General features: G+C 46.2%; 1 protein-coding gene across 1 annotated transcript; it reads left to right on the top strand.

The window, feature by feature from the left end:
• Positions 1-1,953: 1,953 nt before the first annotated feature.
• On the top strand, positions 1,954-9,084 carry LOC144133625 (sodium-dependent proline transporter-like). Its single transcript, XM_077666805.1, has 2 exons — positions 1,954-4,675; positions 9,080-9,084. Exons 1-2 carry the CDS (start codon positions 1,954-1,956, stop codon positions 9,082-9,084), a joined length of 2,727 nt encoding a protein of 908 aa, XP_077522931.1.
• Positions 9,085-15,552: the final 6,468 nt, after the last annotated feature.

Here is a 15,552-nt window from a genome sequence, read left to right as displayed (position 1 = left end):
TTACTCCTCTCTAATTTTAACACCTTTATGCCCTCAGTCAATAAACATCGCTTGAAAAAAGAAAGTTCAAAGTCAGTCTTTCGCCGCTCCGTTTCGCTGGGCGTTCTTTCCTCATCTTCGTCCTACTTGACACGGCGCATGCGTACAGCTGTGACCGCTCGGTTTCGCCGGCGCGCCGCAGCGCCGGCAGCAGCAGCTGCTCCGCACCCCGTGACTAGTCACGTGACCAACCACGTGATCAGCCACTGTGCCGCGCCGCCGGCAGCTGCTCTGCACCACGTGACCAACTACGTGACAGCGTGGCTATGCCGCCAAACTGAAAGCGCGAAATGCTACAGTAATTAGCTATCGCTACAAAATATGTTTGCTAGAGTCCCGCACGCAGCTCATGAAGGCAGATGTACTATAGGTGAGAAAAGTTTGCGGGACGCGAGGTTTTGGAAAAATGTTTATTGTAGCTCCGCCTCGCTACCAAGTCGCCTGACATTGTTACCAGAGGAAGGAGCGTTAGGGTTTTATTACCTTCATGCAATATCAAGCGACTGGGTAGCGACGTGGAGCTACTGTAAACATTTTCCCAGAAATTGCATCCCGCAAACTTTTGTCCTTGATATTATGTATGTATGCAAGCATGCGTTTACTGATTTCCGTCTGAAAAAGGACGCATGTGTGTACGTAGCACGATCTAGTAATACGATTCAATTTTCCTCAGCGAACGACGTCACAATTGGTTGATTTGTGTGCAAGCAGCGCATCGAAGCATTTCTTAGGGCACGCGTATTCTAAAGCAATAATTACCAAACCATTGTTCCTTTACTTTTACTGCCTTTTCTTGTTTCCTTACTATGAATGGCATGCGTCACTCGGGGACAAAAAGATAAGGGACATTCAACTCATTTTTCAACCGCATTCAAGTCACGTGCGATTGGAAGGAACAAGGCAGTGTTTATTAGCAATTTTTTCCTCTTTTCGCTTGGGTTTATGAAACATTCGAGGCAAGTAATGATAGAAGGACTCGCAAAAAAATGGCACACTAATTGAATTTTATATGAGTCTTTTCTGTTTGGACGGTTTTTGAAAGTAATATATATTGGCAATAAATGCTGTTACGCATAATTCCTGCTTTCAACGGCCAAAACAAAAGCGATGGCTTAAAGAAGGAAAAACTTCGATAATGATAACTATGACCTGCCGTGAGCAGAGAGTGCGGCAGTGTGGAAATAACCTTATACTTAATCTTTTTTCTATTGCTAAAAAATTCAATAAATGCGCTGCATTACTCGGAAAAAATAAACGCGATAAATAGAGCAATAGTTCCCCATTTCTCACTCTTGTGACTAGCACTGAAGGATAAACTAGTAATTTATAGTTTGCATACGCAATACGGAATGCTTTATGCAATATTTTTAAGCAACTGTAGAGGAGCGAAAAAAAAAATGGAACGGGGAATAGACAGAACCGAGAAAATGGCCTGTAGTGTGGCCTTTCCACTGTTTCGACGTCCTCATGTTCCCCTTAGTTAAATTTTTCATCATGAGTAAATTTTTATTCCACACTTGGATTTTATATCCCTGCCCTCTAAGACCAGCGCTAAACTCGGTAATGTCAAAGAAGAAACCACCGCGGAAGACACCATCTACTTCTCTCCACATTTCTCATACCCTCGGTTGTGAATACTGGTCAAAGTAGTCGAAGCTGAGGAAGAAAGAGAAAGAAGCGCGGATGTACATCGGCTGACTTCGGCCAATCCCCTTGCGTGGGTACGTGCCATGCTTACCAAGGAGAAGAAGAAGAATAAGAAGAATCGGCTTCATTGGCATTCTACTCTATACCTTGGCCAATCCCCCCCACGTGGGTATGTGCCATATTACTTGAGGAGAAGAAGAAGAAGAAGAATCGGCTGACCCTGCGACGTCGGAACTGTAGAACCACTGCGGCTTCAAGTCCACGACCATGAACACAGCGGATCGCCCCGTTTTTGCAACCCACAGCCAGCAGCTTCTCACGTTCGCCGCGGTACTGGTAGGCAAGAACAGCATCTTCACCTTGCCCAGCCTCCTGTACCGCTATGGCGGCGTGCCGTTTTTCATCGCGTACGCAACTGTCACGGTGAGCCTGGTCATCCCCGTCATGCAGCTCGAGACAACGCTCAGCCAGTTCTCCGGCGCCGGATGCATCGGCATCTTCGATACCGTGCCCGGCATGAGAGGCCTCGGCTACACGATGTGCTTCTACTTCGCCCTTGGACTAGTGACTTTCACGACAGAGTGCGCCTATTCGAGCGTCTTCCTTGTGAACTGGTTGCACTCCCCAGTGCCTTGGCAGCACTGCGGCCACTCCTGGTCAACGGACTCTTGCTTCGCGCCCCAGAAGAACATGGTCCTTTGTAGCAGCTTGCACCGACGAATACTGGAGCAGTACCGTGACTCGAGGGAGACGCAGGGAGTGCCCGTCACCGACGGTACGACGACTGTGTTTGTTCCTGAAGCTGATTACAATAAGTTCAACGTTGTCAACTGCGTCAACGGCTCCACTAGCGCCGTACAGCTTTTCTTCGACTCCAAGGTTCTCCGCCTCTCGACCGATGGTAACGACGCTGTGCACCCGGAAATGACCATCACGACGGCTGCGCTTTGGCTCATAGTGTTCGCCGTCATCAGGAACGGGCTCCACAACGCAAAGTACGCAATGTATACAATCACTGCCGTGTCAGGGATCATCCTAACACTCATGTTTACAAATTCCTTGGCGTTAAAGCACAGTGATCATGGCGTAGGTCTGCTGCTGCAAAGACCGCTGTGGGGGCTTTTGAATTACGAGCTATGGCGGGACGCACTTAAGTTGGCTATCAGCAACATCGGGTTCTTCAGCGGCGGCTTCTTGAACGTCACACGCTTCAACCCGTTCAAAAGCGACATTTCAACCCTGGTGGTCACCGTGACCATAATGCAAGTGTTATCTTCGTTCCTGTACGGTCTTCTATTCTTTGCGCATGCAGGGTATTTGTCATTTGCTATGGACACGGATATCGAGGACATACTGCAAGCAGTGGACGTTGAACACGTGTTGATGCCGGAGGCACTAACATTTCTAGATAGTACGGGATTTTGGTCCATGCTGTACTTCACCTGGCTACTAGCAAACGCACTCGGCTACATGATGATCGGCCCTGAAGTTTTTCTGGAGGCGGTGTTATTTGAATTTCCAGGCTTTACGTGGTTACGTAACGAACTCTGCTTCCTTGGCTGCTTCTTCTTCTACGTTTGTGGGCTCGCTCTTACTACTACGCCGGGACCCTTCTTAATCAAACTGTTGCTGCCGAATGTCGAAATAATAGCCGCGCTCTGTCTTTTGCTTGAAGTGTTGGTATGTATACGTCTTTATGGGCTTCACCGTGTGATGGTCGACTACCACACTATGATGGGACGCTACCCGAACCTGCACATCCGCATGTCATGGGCCATTGGAGTACCTATACAGCTGGCGCTTCTGATCGTACTAGAGTTGGTGCAACCGAGTATCGAAGGCTATAGAAGTGTTACATTCAGCAGCTTAGAAAAGCTCTTTGGTGTATGGACCATAGCCTTCGCCGTGAGCTTCATCCCTTCGTACCTAGTCGCTCTTCTCACGGCATACCCTTGGGAGAAATTGATGGTGCCAGCATCGACTTGGCTTCCCGAGGACAAGGCTGTTACCCACGAGTATCGCGTTCTGCTCCAAGATTTCGGTTACGCTTCGAAGGGTGCGCCTCACGGCGGCGCCGAGCAACCGAGCGTGGTCACCAGCGGCCAGACGAGCATTGGTGGAGCGGGCAGCCGTGGTGAGACCGTGACTGTGGCGGAGACTATAGACCCTCGAGAGGTAGCCGGCGGCACAGAGCGGTCGGTAACCTTTGCACCTGATGTTCTCACCACGCCACATTACACCGAGAATTTCAACGACCTGCTCGATCGTCAGTTCGGATTGCACTCTTCGAGAACAGTTTCGCCGGACGGTACATTCGGTCCTGGCTTCCTCCTCGACGAGTCGTCAATGTGCATTCCGTGCAAGGTGCCTGGCATAACTTCTAACATAGAAGAGATTCCCGCTGCAGTGTTTTCGAAAGAGGACGTTGAGGAAATACGTAAGGCAATCGGGGACGATGTGGCAGCAGTGGCAGGTACCGCTGTGGTCGCGGCTGAACTGAAAGATGAGTCCTCTTCCCCCGTAAAAGTTGCCTCACCTTTAGCTGAGACGAAAACAGAAGTCGAAGCGGAAAAAAAGATCAACGAGCTCCTTTCCACGGTGGTCCCGCCCCCAACGCAGGCTCCGTCTGAAACTCTGCATAACGACCAGCCTCCTGAGGAACACAGTGCACACTATGCTATCGGCACGGCGTCAATCAACAATAAAGATGCCTCCCAATCGACGTCCAAAGTATTTTCGAAGGACGACGTTCAGGAAATTTGTAAGGCAGTCGGGGACGATGCAGCAGGAGTGGCAGGGACCGCCGCGGTCGCGGCTGAACCGAAACATGAGTCTTCTTACCCGGTCAAAGTTGTCGCGCGTTTGGTTGACACGAAAATGGAACTGCGAGAAGAAAAAAAGACTATTGAGCTCCCTTCCACGGTAGTCTCGCCTCCAGTGCAGCCTGGGTCAGAAGCTCCACAGCACGACCAGACTCCAGACGAACACAGTAGGCACACTGCTAGCGGCACACCGTCACCCAACGATAGGCGTGGTTCCCAAATGACGTCCAAAGAGAAAACAGGATCGAAGAGAAAGAAGTCCGGAGTTTCCCCACGACATAAAAGGAGGAGCCCGAAGCGTCCATTGTCAAAATCAAAGAAGGGGGCCAACAAAAAATGTAAGTCGTCAGGTGTAGAAGGTGATAACGTAAATCAAGCTATCGAGGACGCCACGGCACCGAACGGCAATGAAAATACCTGACAGTCACCAAAGGCTGCTCGCGTGAAAGTCCCTCATATGTATCGAACTGATTATCTACCATAAAATTGGAACTCTCTGTTTTCGTGCGTTTGCAGTTAAATATGGTTTATTAAGCCCGTGGATGCGGCAACCATTGGCGGTGTGTTTTCTCTGTTATTCCAAAGTTGACCGGGTTTATGAAAATCCACGAAATCACTCAGCCTTCAAGATCACTGAATTTGATGAACTTAGTCGCATTCCAGTAGTTTTTCAAAAGCACATTCTTGCTACCATCTGCACTGTTTCATTGAAAGTGGGGCTATTCAGCCCCCGTGATCATTTTCTTGTTTGACTGCAGAAAAAAAAAAGCATTTTTTTTTTCCGAGAGGCAGCCAGGTGTAAACGTGACTAAAATATTTAGTGGGCTAGCACTAAGAAAAAAAAGGCACCTCGTCACGACTGCTCAATTCATTAATGAAACGGTGAAAAGGATAGAATCATTTAGTGTAACAAGCAAATAACGAACAGGCTTGTGTCGTTGAACGTTCCCGGAACAAGGCTCATCGACTCTTCACGCACTGCACTTACGTCAGGGAGAAACGACACTTAAGCTCATTTCTTACAAAGCTGTCATAATCGAAGCTCCTCCGGCACAGATGATGCGGCAGTCTAGTCGATGCTCGTAGCATTGCTTGCGCCAAATGATCTACCGCTGCAAACGTGGCGCCATCACCAGAAATTTATTTTTCTCTAGGCATCATCTGAGGCGTGCGATTAGACGCAATGCGTGGAACATGTGTGCCTTCCTACGAATGCTTGCAATATCCACCCAGCGTCAATTTTTTACAGGTCACATGAGTAGCACAGAATGTGATTTTTTTTTGTGATGAATAGTACGTAACCAGAGGTTCAAACAAGTTGCTTGTGCCTTAGAGTGGAAGACTACAAAGTGCTTGTGATGTTTAGGTGGTGCTGTGGTTACAGTTCTTTTAGCTGGCTCGCGCGCCCTTTAACCTTTTTGCTTCAGTTGTGCGAGAGGTAACGCCAGGAAAAAAATTATGCAGCGAAATGGTTGAAGTGCTAAACAACCAATATTTTACATGAAATTAAAACGATTTCAATCGTATTCATCAAATTGCTGAAGGTAAAGCCCGGAAACAGTAAAAATGAGATTAAACATACACCAGAAGCCTTAATTTTCAGGCAGTCAGCTAGGCGAGTTTTCTCTGGCAGATATGGTTCTCACTGCCTGGTAAGTTGCCTGGCTGGACGCTGATAAGTTGTTTGATGGAGCGCCTTTCAGTCTGGACAGCATGAAACGTCTTGAATGATTTCAGGCGTGAAGCAGTCGCCCTGTTGTGCGACAGCGCTCACACTCTTAAAAGCGCAAATGTATTTCTATTTGAAGAAATTGGCATCGACGATTCCAGCAGGTTGATGTTGCAGTCACCAAATCCTAAGCTCTTGCGGACTGCTGCTTTATATCCCTGATGGGCCTTACTGACAGGAGCAGGCTGAAGTAAACTGCGTGGTAGGTACTAGCGCAAGAAAAGACGAAGGACAAGGCACCACAAGGGCGAGCGCTAACTCACAACTGAAGGTTTATTTCTAAACGTACAGTCATTGAAAGGAAGTGTCGACAGAATAGAACAAAAATACAAAACCGGCACGCAGCACCAATTGTCAGCAAAGCATATCACTGACCGGCATCAGTCAAAAGCAACACCGAAGGTGCATTGGTGCCGATTCTCTCACTGATACACTAGCGAAGTGCCTAGGAAATCAAGCTCCTAATTAATCAAACTGATCGACAGGTGACTGATGCAAGACCTCTTCCACTAGCGTATGTAGAAGATCTCTAGAAATTCCCGAACCAATTGCATCAGTCAACTGTCGATCAATTCCTACAAGCCCCTATCACAAAGGTATTTACGAAAGTAACCCAGTGAGAATGGGTAAAGCAAGAGCGGAAACGACTTCGTTAACTCGCACAGGGCATCGCCGGCACGGCGACACTGAAACTGCCGTACCTAGTTAGGTGCATCGTGGTCCAAAGAAATGCCATCGATATCGAAGTGTTCGCAGTGTTTGTATACAGACTGAGGTCGAATAACAGCGACCGCTGACATTTGCCAGCCGTGCGCTGATGCCAGCAAAGCTCAACTACCCTGTGAGGAAGAAAGAAAGCTTGGCAATGATCTGCGCACTCCGAAAATGATAGATGTACTATCGGGGACAGAACTGCCCAGGAAGTGGCTCCAATAGCCGGAGCATGAAAAACAGCTTCGCAACGCTATCTAGGAATGTTTCACCTGGTTCACGATAAAAAATAAGCGCATGCGCGTCCTAGCCTGTCCACAAGCGTGCACTGGCTGTCGCCTTGACGCGAGTTGCTTTTTGCCCACGAATCTTCCGCGAGATGCCACCATGAAGGCACCGGTTGAAAGCGTCTGCTGCGCTGGTGTCAAGGCAGTTGTCATGGGTTTCGCCGAGCGGTAACGGTATCCTAATAATAAGGCGTGCATTGAATGGCAACTTTTTTTTCGTTCTTTCTGACGGCGTCTCTTTTTGCAGTCTTTTCCCAGACAGTTGAACATAGACTATGCAGCTCGCTTTTGGAAGCGTTATCTGCCAATAACGCCGCATGTGCCTTGCGTTTAAGCAAGTCACACTATTAGCCAATGCCGACATAGCGGCATCTCACGGAAGGTTCCTGGGCGAAAAGCAACTCGCGCGAACAGCAAGTGCAGGCTTGCACCCAAGCTAGGACGCAATCTTTATTTTGAACCAGGCGAAACATTTCTAGATGGCGCGTCGATGCAGTCTGACTTAAAGCCACTGGTAGTCTGACTTGCTCCGGCAGTCGGAGCCACGTCCCGGGGCCCTATTCTCGATATTCGCATTCGCCTGTGGGCGCCTTGTTGCCCCTTTGATTGGCTGTCATAAGTGTCAGTCAGCGACAAGGCAGGACAAATTGGGTGTCAATCATCGTCTGTTAATGACACACTTTTCGCGGTGACGTCAAATTGACGTGGCATTGAAAAAACATTTTCAGCAGCGCTATTCTTGGTGTCCGGCTGGTAAATATAAGTGATTGCGAAGAGCAAAAGAAGGCACAGGTGGTACGTATGGGAACATATGCGCTCGACTTGCCAATTTGGAGAAAATAGATGCATACTGGAGAATGGCCGCTTCCTGAAATCTTATTGGCTGGAACAATGCCACGTGTAACACGTGACACGCATGCATTTTAGAGTGATGTCAAATTGACGTTCATCATTTTTACAATGTGCCGCCATTGCTAAAAATGACTGCATTTCGCTGCCATAATTTCGCCCGACCAAAGGTACCCGAATTATGCAAATGAGTGAATGCAACGCTGATCTATACGACGTTAGGTCGCTGCAGTTTGTATAATAGATATTTGTTTGAAGCCAATACTAAGCTTATAAAAGTCTTTTTTTTAACATTGCAATGAAACGACGTCATAAGGGCACATGTGAAATAAGCAAGAGATCAGAGCATTATTAGCCAGCGCTTAAATGCGCAGCCGCATAGGGGCGCTAACTGCTCCCCCGTCTCAAACCCTTCGCTCGCAGTAAGAAATCATCGGTCCGTGCGGTTAATGTCGTGGTAATGGCGGCACCGGCGGTACGTTTTGATGGTTTTGACGAGTTTTACTGATGATTTCATTTATTCGTCGTTTGTTAAACCCTACAACTGCGAGAGGTGAGCGACTTTCGATAGCCCCACGATGCTTTCGAGTTGTCTCTGACTAGACAGCTCTTCTGTGCAATCGTCTGACGAGGCATATGATCTGGTGGCTATGCAAGGATGCATTGCGGTGAGAGCCAGTGCCGAACTGTCGAGCTCTGAGGTGCGATCGCCAGCAGTGAACGTCGCATAACGGATGGGCTTTGTGCGCGTGATGAGTGGATGACACGATAGGTGTTCGCGCGGCCGAACAACAAACTCCAGGAATGTGTCGGGCTTCTCGACGAGACATCCGTGTGCACTGGCGCAATATTTCAACACAGCCGTGTCAGCAAGACAGCGTAAACGTCTGTCGAGAAAGGTACAACGTGACGCCTCCACCATCACTAAGGTAATCAACACCATAACGGAAGCGGGGCAGTTTGTGTAACATAATTCTCATTCCTTTTGCATGCAGGCTGAAAATGACTTTAAAGCAGGCACTTGAGTAAGTGCAGCACACAGTCGTTCCCTTAAGTGTGGGAAACAAATTGCGTGAAAGCTTAAAAGAATATTATAACCGGTGTTAAGCATTACTAATGAAGCACATAAGGGTGATTTCGCTGCTCAAGCTGAAATTTTCGTAGCAATCTTACAGCATCAGTTACACAGGAGTCACGTGGAAATGACCGCCGGAGGGCGAAACATTTTTTTCTGTGATTATTTCTGTAAAGCCACGCGGAAAACAAAACTATATGAGTCTGGTACTTGTTTTTTACAGGTGTGCTGTTCCTGCCGTTGAAAGTACCAGCGCACACGAAGTCTGTGTGGGATATCTCTTCATTTTCCAGTACTGCCCGCTTGGAAACCGTCCAACAGGCGAGCACGTGCTTAGTCTGTCGTGGCAGGCATTAAGGGCTAACGTGTTTACCTGGAGTGAGAATGCATAAAGCTAGTGATATATGATTGCATTTATACATAGTTTATTGAGCAAGGAAGGACAGTGTAAATAGAACTGCATGTCAGAATAATGCAAATGAATCATGACTACAGTTTTCACATGACAGCAGAGACACGTGTGAGTGAAACGCAGTGTTGTTCTGTGGCTTTGGATTTCTCTTACTGACCACAATATGGTGGTCGCCTCATTTTGATCGGGGCAAAATGCAAAGGCATGCATATATTAGAAAACTGAAGGTGGTCATAAACAATTGAACTTGTGCCATTCCCTGCAACGTATTTTGTAGTGGTTTTTTTTACTGAGTATTAAAAGGCTGTAATAAGAAATTATTTGTGGCCATTGGTTTAGAAAATCTGCAATCAAGTACCTGTAGCTATTATGGAAACAGTTCATTTTGATACTAATGCTTGGCTTCGCACTGAGCATATTTTACACTCATATGTGAAACTAGACTGCAGTTGAACTTGCAGCTTCAACAATTTCACATATATGGAAACACAATTTCTATTTTGTGCGAAGATTTCAGAGTACAACATTAACTTGCAGGTGATGGTGTGCGTCAAATGTAGATGTGGCGGACCACTCTCACCATGGGATCTCGTGCTCGAAAGCCCTGATACCAGATAAATCTTCGCTCACGTCTTGGCTGGATGGTTGCCTAACTGGGTGGCCATACCAGGCTCCTGAATGATTAAATGAGGTGTTTGCAAAGATGTCAAGTGCTGCATGGCGTGGTCAAGAGTTCTCTTCGAAGATCAGCACAGCTTGCACTGTATAACAGAACTCATTCATCCACACTCAGCTGCAGGATCATGAGACCACTGGCGAGTGGTGATAATAACAGGAGCATGAACATCTACAACAAGGAGGACACTGCACCATTTGGGTTCACCTGACAGACAGGAATTGTATGATCAGCTGCGTGCAGGAATCGCACTCACTGCCGTAGTTTTCACATGTATCTATGCCACAAGCGATCATTGTGCATTTTCTGTTTCAACTTTACCAGCATATTGCTAAGAAGCTGGTGAAGTTTTCTCATTTTGGTGCTATTCTATAAACACGACCATATTTTTGGCTTTCAATTTCTTAGTGGCATGCATGACAACAGTGGTTAGTTTCAAGTCGAAAGCCTTTATAGGCTCACGACTCGCCAGCGGGGATGGTCGCAGAAAAGTGTCTCACTATAGCTCTTGATCAAACGTGGTTGAGGTGTCCACCGAGATTTCTAGATGTTAAAGCTACTACGTCCTTCCCTCAGAAACCTTTCCTTTCATCAAAACACGTGCTTTCGCATTCCTCCACATATGCAGGCAAGTGTCTTCACAGTGAAATATTAATTAGTTAATTATCAATACTAGTGCTTAATACCAGCGTTTCAGCTTATTGCACATGCGTGTGACGTAATTGAGTGGCGGCACCGTCGTTCGAGAGGAGCGCTTCCCAGGCAATCTTGCCAGACACCTCCTGAATGCCGATCTGGAAGGATGCTGCCTAAACGCTCTCCTGTGTCTCCAGCAGTCAAGCGTCCGAGTGCTAATGCGAAAGTGTTGTGAAGCGGACAGTTGTGTAGTCTTTAATCAACATCTTCACCACACATCATCGACACAAGCAGGAACACTGCGCTAAAGGCTTTCGCCTCACCGCACTTTAAGTCAACAAACTGTCCCTCCTGAATTTTTCTCGGGTGCTGCAGTTTTTTCGTGAGTCAGGAAGTGTCCCAAGTGCTTTCCGCCTACCGTCGGCCAACTTGCTGAGTGTGTTGTTCAACACATGCTTTGGTGATTTTGAAGATATGCCATTCCTTGCAGTGCCGCCTTACGTGTTCTGTTTGTACACAACGCACATTTTATTTGGTGCTTCAGTGAAAAACTGGAAGGCACAAAAATGTTTTCCTTCTAGCATCATAGTATTGAATGGAGATGCTTTCACCAGTGCTTTTCTGTTTGCTTTGGTGTTTGTGGAGAGCCAGCAGTTCACAACATGCTCAACATACAGCATGGCCGCTGCGTCTGCAGACATTTGCAGCATCTCTTCAGGATGCAACACATCTTGTGTGGCACTGTTTGTGTGGTAAGATTACAACATGCTTTGCTGCATGGCATTTGGTTGCTTCTGTGTGCTTGCGTCCGACTGGCTCCTTCACATGCTGCATGTGGTTATACAGCAATGAACTCTTTTTCTTGAGGAAAAAGTCAGGCGATTGTTTCATAGTCATTATCTTCGAGATGAAAATGCAAGCCTTGGGCAGAGTTTTGTCAAGCTATACATTGCCATCTTCTAACTGAAATTTGTGCCAGTGACGAAAACCTACAAATTCTTGATTAATTCAATAGAAGATAACTGGAAGTATAAATTATGCAGCTGGAAGTAATTTCAATAATAAAGCTCCAGATGGCATTTTGCAGCTCGAAGGGTATGATCCAGTTCAGTAATCAAGCTGGAAATTGACAGTAATAGTAGTAGTAGTAAAATTTGTTATTTATCTTTCTGTGTTACTCAGGTGGCCTTCCCAGGTCAGGGTTCTTTTTCTCTTTCCGTGATTCGGGGCCCAGGATAATTTTGTGTGCTGGGCTATCAACCTCCCAGTCAAACTGTGCTAGATCCCATTTTCATTGACTCAGCCATATGCACTTTGCTTCACGCAAACTGGGGATATTGTTCTGTGGCTTTAAGAAAAATTCCAGACAACCTGTTTACCCTCTGCACCCTTAGTGTAACTGAACGGTAAGTGTACATGCTTCCCCCCTTTTTTACCAAAGGCGACTGCTGGGTACTCCTCTTTGCAAATTAGGCAACAATAATATGCGTGTACACTACTGCACAACGTTTATCAAAGGCGGGTCTGTCCAAACAAATCTTATCTTTGCACACGAGGCATATCGTTAAGTATGTAATCTTGCACAAGGTAATGCTTCGCATTTATGCTGCATAATTAATTCTAGGATTCATGAAGGATAATGATGAAAATAAATTATTTCGGCAATACAGGCTTCCAACAACTTCAAACTGTACATGTGAAACGCACCTTACTCAGGCAAGTTGCAACACCTAAATGCATAGCAAGTTGTCTCGCTCCCCAATATAGTAGGAGGACACAGCATTTGAGGACATTACGCGACAGTGTTAATGGCTCCCTGCAGTGGTTTTTCTTCACACACACAGTCACTGTTCTTCATTCATGTTCGCGCATGTATCACAATTATCTCCACACAGGTTCCGCATTCTTGTTTTTGAACTCTTGCACACTGCAGTTCACCTACACGATATTACAGTGACTGGTTTCTCACTGAGTGGTACATCTCTAGTTCACTGCAGTAATTACATTATTAAGCTGAAAATGAAGCCACCAGCACACACACATCACCCTTCCTCCCCTTTGTACCTCAGTACAGTGAGTGTGCCTGCACGGTCTGGTTAGTAGAGTTTTCTTGGCTGGTGAGCCAAGGGTCTTTGAAGCCAGACTGAAATTCAATCATATTTTTTGAACGTAAAATCTATTACTTTATGAGGTGTACAGTTCGAGACATGCGCTGACATTTGATTTAAATTACAAATTCTGTATTCAGTTAGCTTTATTCCAGACATGCACACGTAGCGCGGTTTTTTGACACAATGCCGGCTGGATAACGCTGGGTTTTCTGCTGAATGGCAGCCTTAATGATGTCGTGTCAAAAACCTCTCTTTGACAGCAATGTGTGCAGGCTTTTCATACCTTTCTATTCGGGTTGCACATAACGCCCTATAACATCTTAACACTAATTACGATGCCATCACATGCCACACCCCAATAAAGATATTACCTAGTAGTTACCACTAAGAAAAACATTTCAGACAGTCCAAAAGAAAATAGCAGCCTTTTTCCACCTGACTTAGTTTGGTTTCATACTTCTGCTTGAGCTTGAAGAGAAAATAGCCAGCAAAGCTGTACAAGAAGGTAATTTTTCAGGAAGCCTAAATTTTATGCGCAAGCACATTTAATGACTCCAATTTCCTCATTTTGCTACCTGTTCTACCATTATATTCGTGATGAATACTTTCTGTTCATGCCTTTTGTAAACTAAGAGTCAGACTTGCTTACCATGTTTCAAACTGACTTAATCATGAGAAAAAACACAATTTATCCTCCATGTGCACACATCACTGTGCATGGTAAGTGTTCCATTTTTTTTTCTTTCACATAGTCAAGGGCTGTATAGCCTTCTTGCCAATGCAGTTCACCACGGCAATCTTGCGCACTTCAATTGCTTCTTTGATCAAATAATCTATGAGCTGTACACGAGCTTCGTTCTCATCTCAGGCAGGGCCTTTTGTTATTGGAATGTGGTAATGTATTGTTGTAGAACAACATCGATTTTTCCTCAGCATTCTTTCATACTTTTGCCGACATTGCAACGCCTACAGATGGTACGGTGGCCTTCATTGAACTGTAGACGTCGTGTTTTTAGTGTGCGTAGAGAGTTTCGGTTGTTTATTTTATTGCACACTAAAAAAAACTACTTTTAAAGTGAATGCAATTCATTGAGCAGTACTCTCCTGCAGTGCACATTAGTGCCATCGCAAGGTCTTCATTGCATTATTGTATGGTGTAAATGTTGCCTAACCGCATTGTGATACACCGCTTGAAAAAAAAACAAACAATGGCCCTGCAACTTCACAGATGTTTTTATTCTCCTTTGGTTCCTTCGCTTTACCCTGAGACATTTTCATGTTTAATGTGCCACGTGCACTAGATAATGCGTATATCTGTGCACATTAAGATAACAACTTGCATGAAGCGAATAAAGCAAGTGTCTTGCACACTGCATGAAGCTGTTTGTAATGTCCCATCCCCTCCACGTTCACTCTCCACCTCTGTATTCGTCCCATTACCCAAGGTTGAGTAGCATATGTGAAGACTTTTTTTTCCAGGTGACCTGTTCACCTTTCCAGGCATTAAACCTTTCTTACTAGGAATGTTGCTACATTAAAAGCAGCTGCCTGCTGCTCCTGCAGGTGCATAATGGATGCCTTATAGCGAATGAATCACTGGGCGTGACTACGCCCGGTGCAGAGCAAAGGCCTCTCCCATGTGCATGTATCTAATTAAACGTTTCCTTTGCCAGCTCCACCCACAGCACCCGCCTTTCCTCGGCCGGTATACCAACATGGGGCGCGCGGGCCAACGCGCGGTGATTCTACATAAAATCGAGCACAGCTTCCAGAGCTTCCAGTTGAATAGTGCCGCAGCGCGGTGCCTCTATCGCCTTCACTGCTTCCCTCTGCAGTGTCCATTTTATTTCTGGCACGATTGCGTGCTTCGTAGAGCTCTTCCCCCTATTTTCCTAGCGAACGCCCGTGAATGGACAAAGGTACAAAATTTTCATCTAAGTTGTTTCTTTTATGACTCTTTTTTCATGCGACGAAGATAAGTTATAAAGCGGTAAACGTTCACTATATCATTTTGTTTTGCCTTCATTGTATGGGCGCGCGAAGACTCTCCCCCTTAACGCCGCACGTGCGACAGTCAGGGACCGTGAAATAATCCTCAGTCATAGCGTTTTTCACGCACTGCCACCAAGTTTCGACGCTTCTTGCGGCTATAGCAGCGGCAGCGTCGCGAAGAACATCGCTTCACGCAGTTAGCAGACGACAGTATCTATTGTTGTCATACTTTTTCCTTTCTTTTCCAATTTCGTCATCTCATTCTGCACTAATTTACCTTGGCACCAAGCCGATGTACGCATCAAGGGAACGCCCCGCTCTGGGCGGATCGGCGAATATCGAGAATAGGGCCCCTGGGCACTTCTGTCCGCGCTCGTATGTCGAAGTTGTCGAACGAGCGCTTAAGAGAATGCGTTGTTGGTTCTTTTTATAAACCATGGAAGAGCGCTTCTTTCAAATTGTTTGTCATCTTCGTTTCTGACCGGTTCCTGTTCTCAGGATGACACCTTTTCAAATAGTTGAGTATGTGAAAGAGGCAAGGTTTATGTTACAAACCGTCGCCATGG

The sequence above is a fragment of the Amblyomma americanum genome, chromosome 5, assembly GCF_052857255.1.
Source record: "Amblyomma americanum isolate KBUSLIRL-KWMA chromosome 5, ASM5285725v1, whole genome shotgun sequence".
In the NCBI taxonomy this organism is placed as follows: domain Eukaryota; kingdom Metazoa; phylum Arthropoda; class Arachnida; order Ixodida; family Ixodidae; genus Amblyomma; species Amblyomma americanum.
This window is presented reverse-complemented; position numbering and strand designations above follow the sequence as displayed.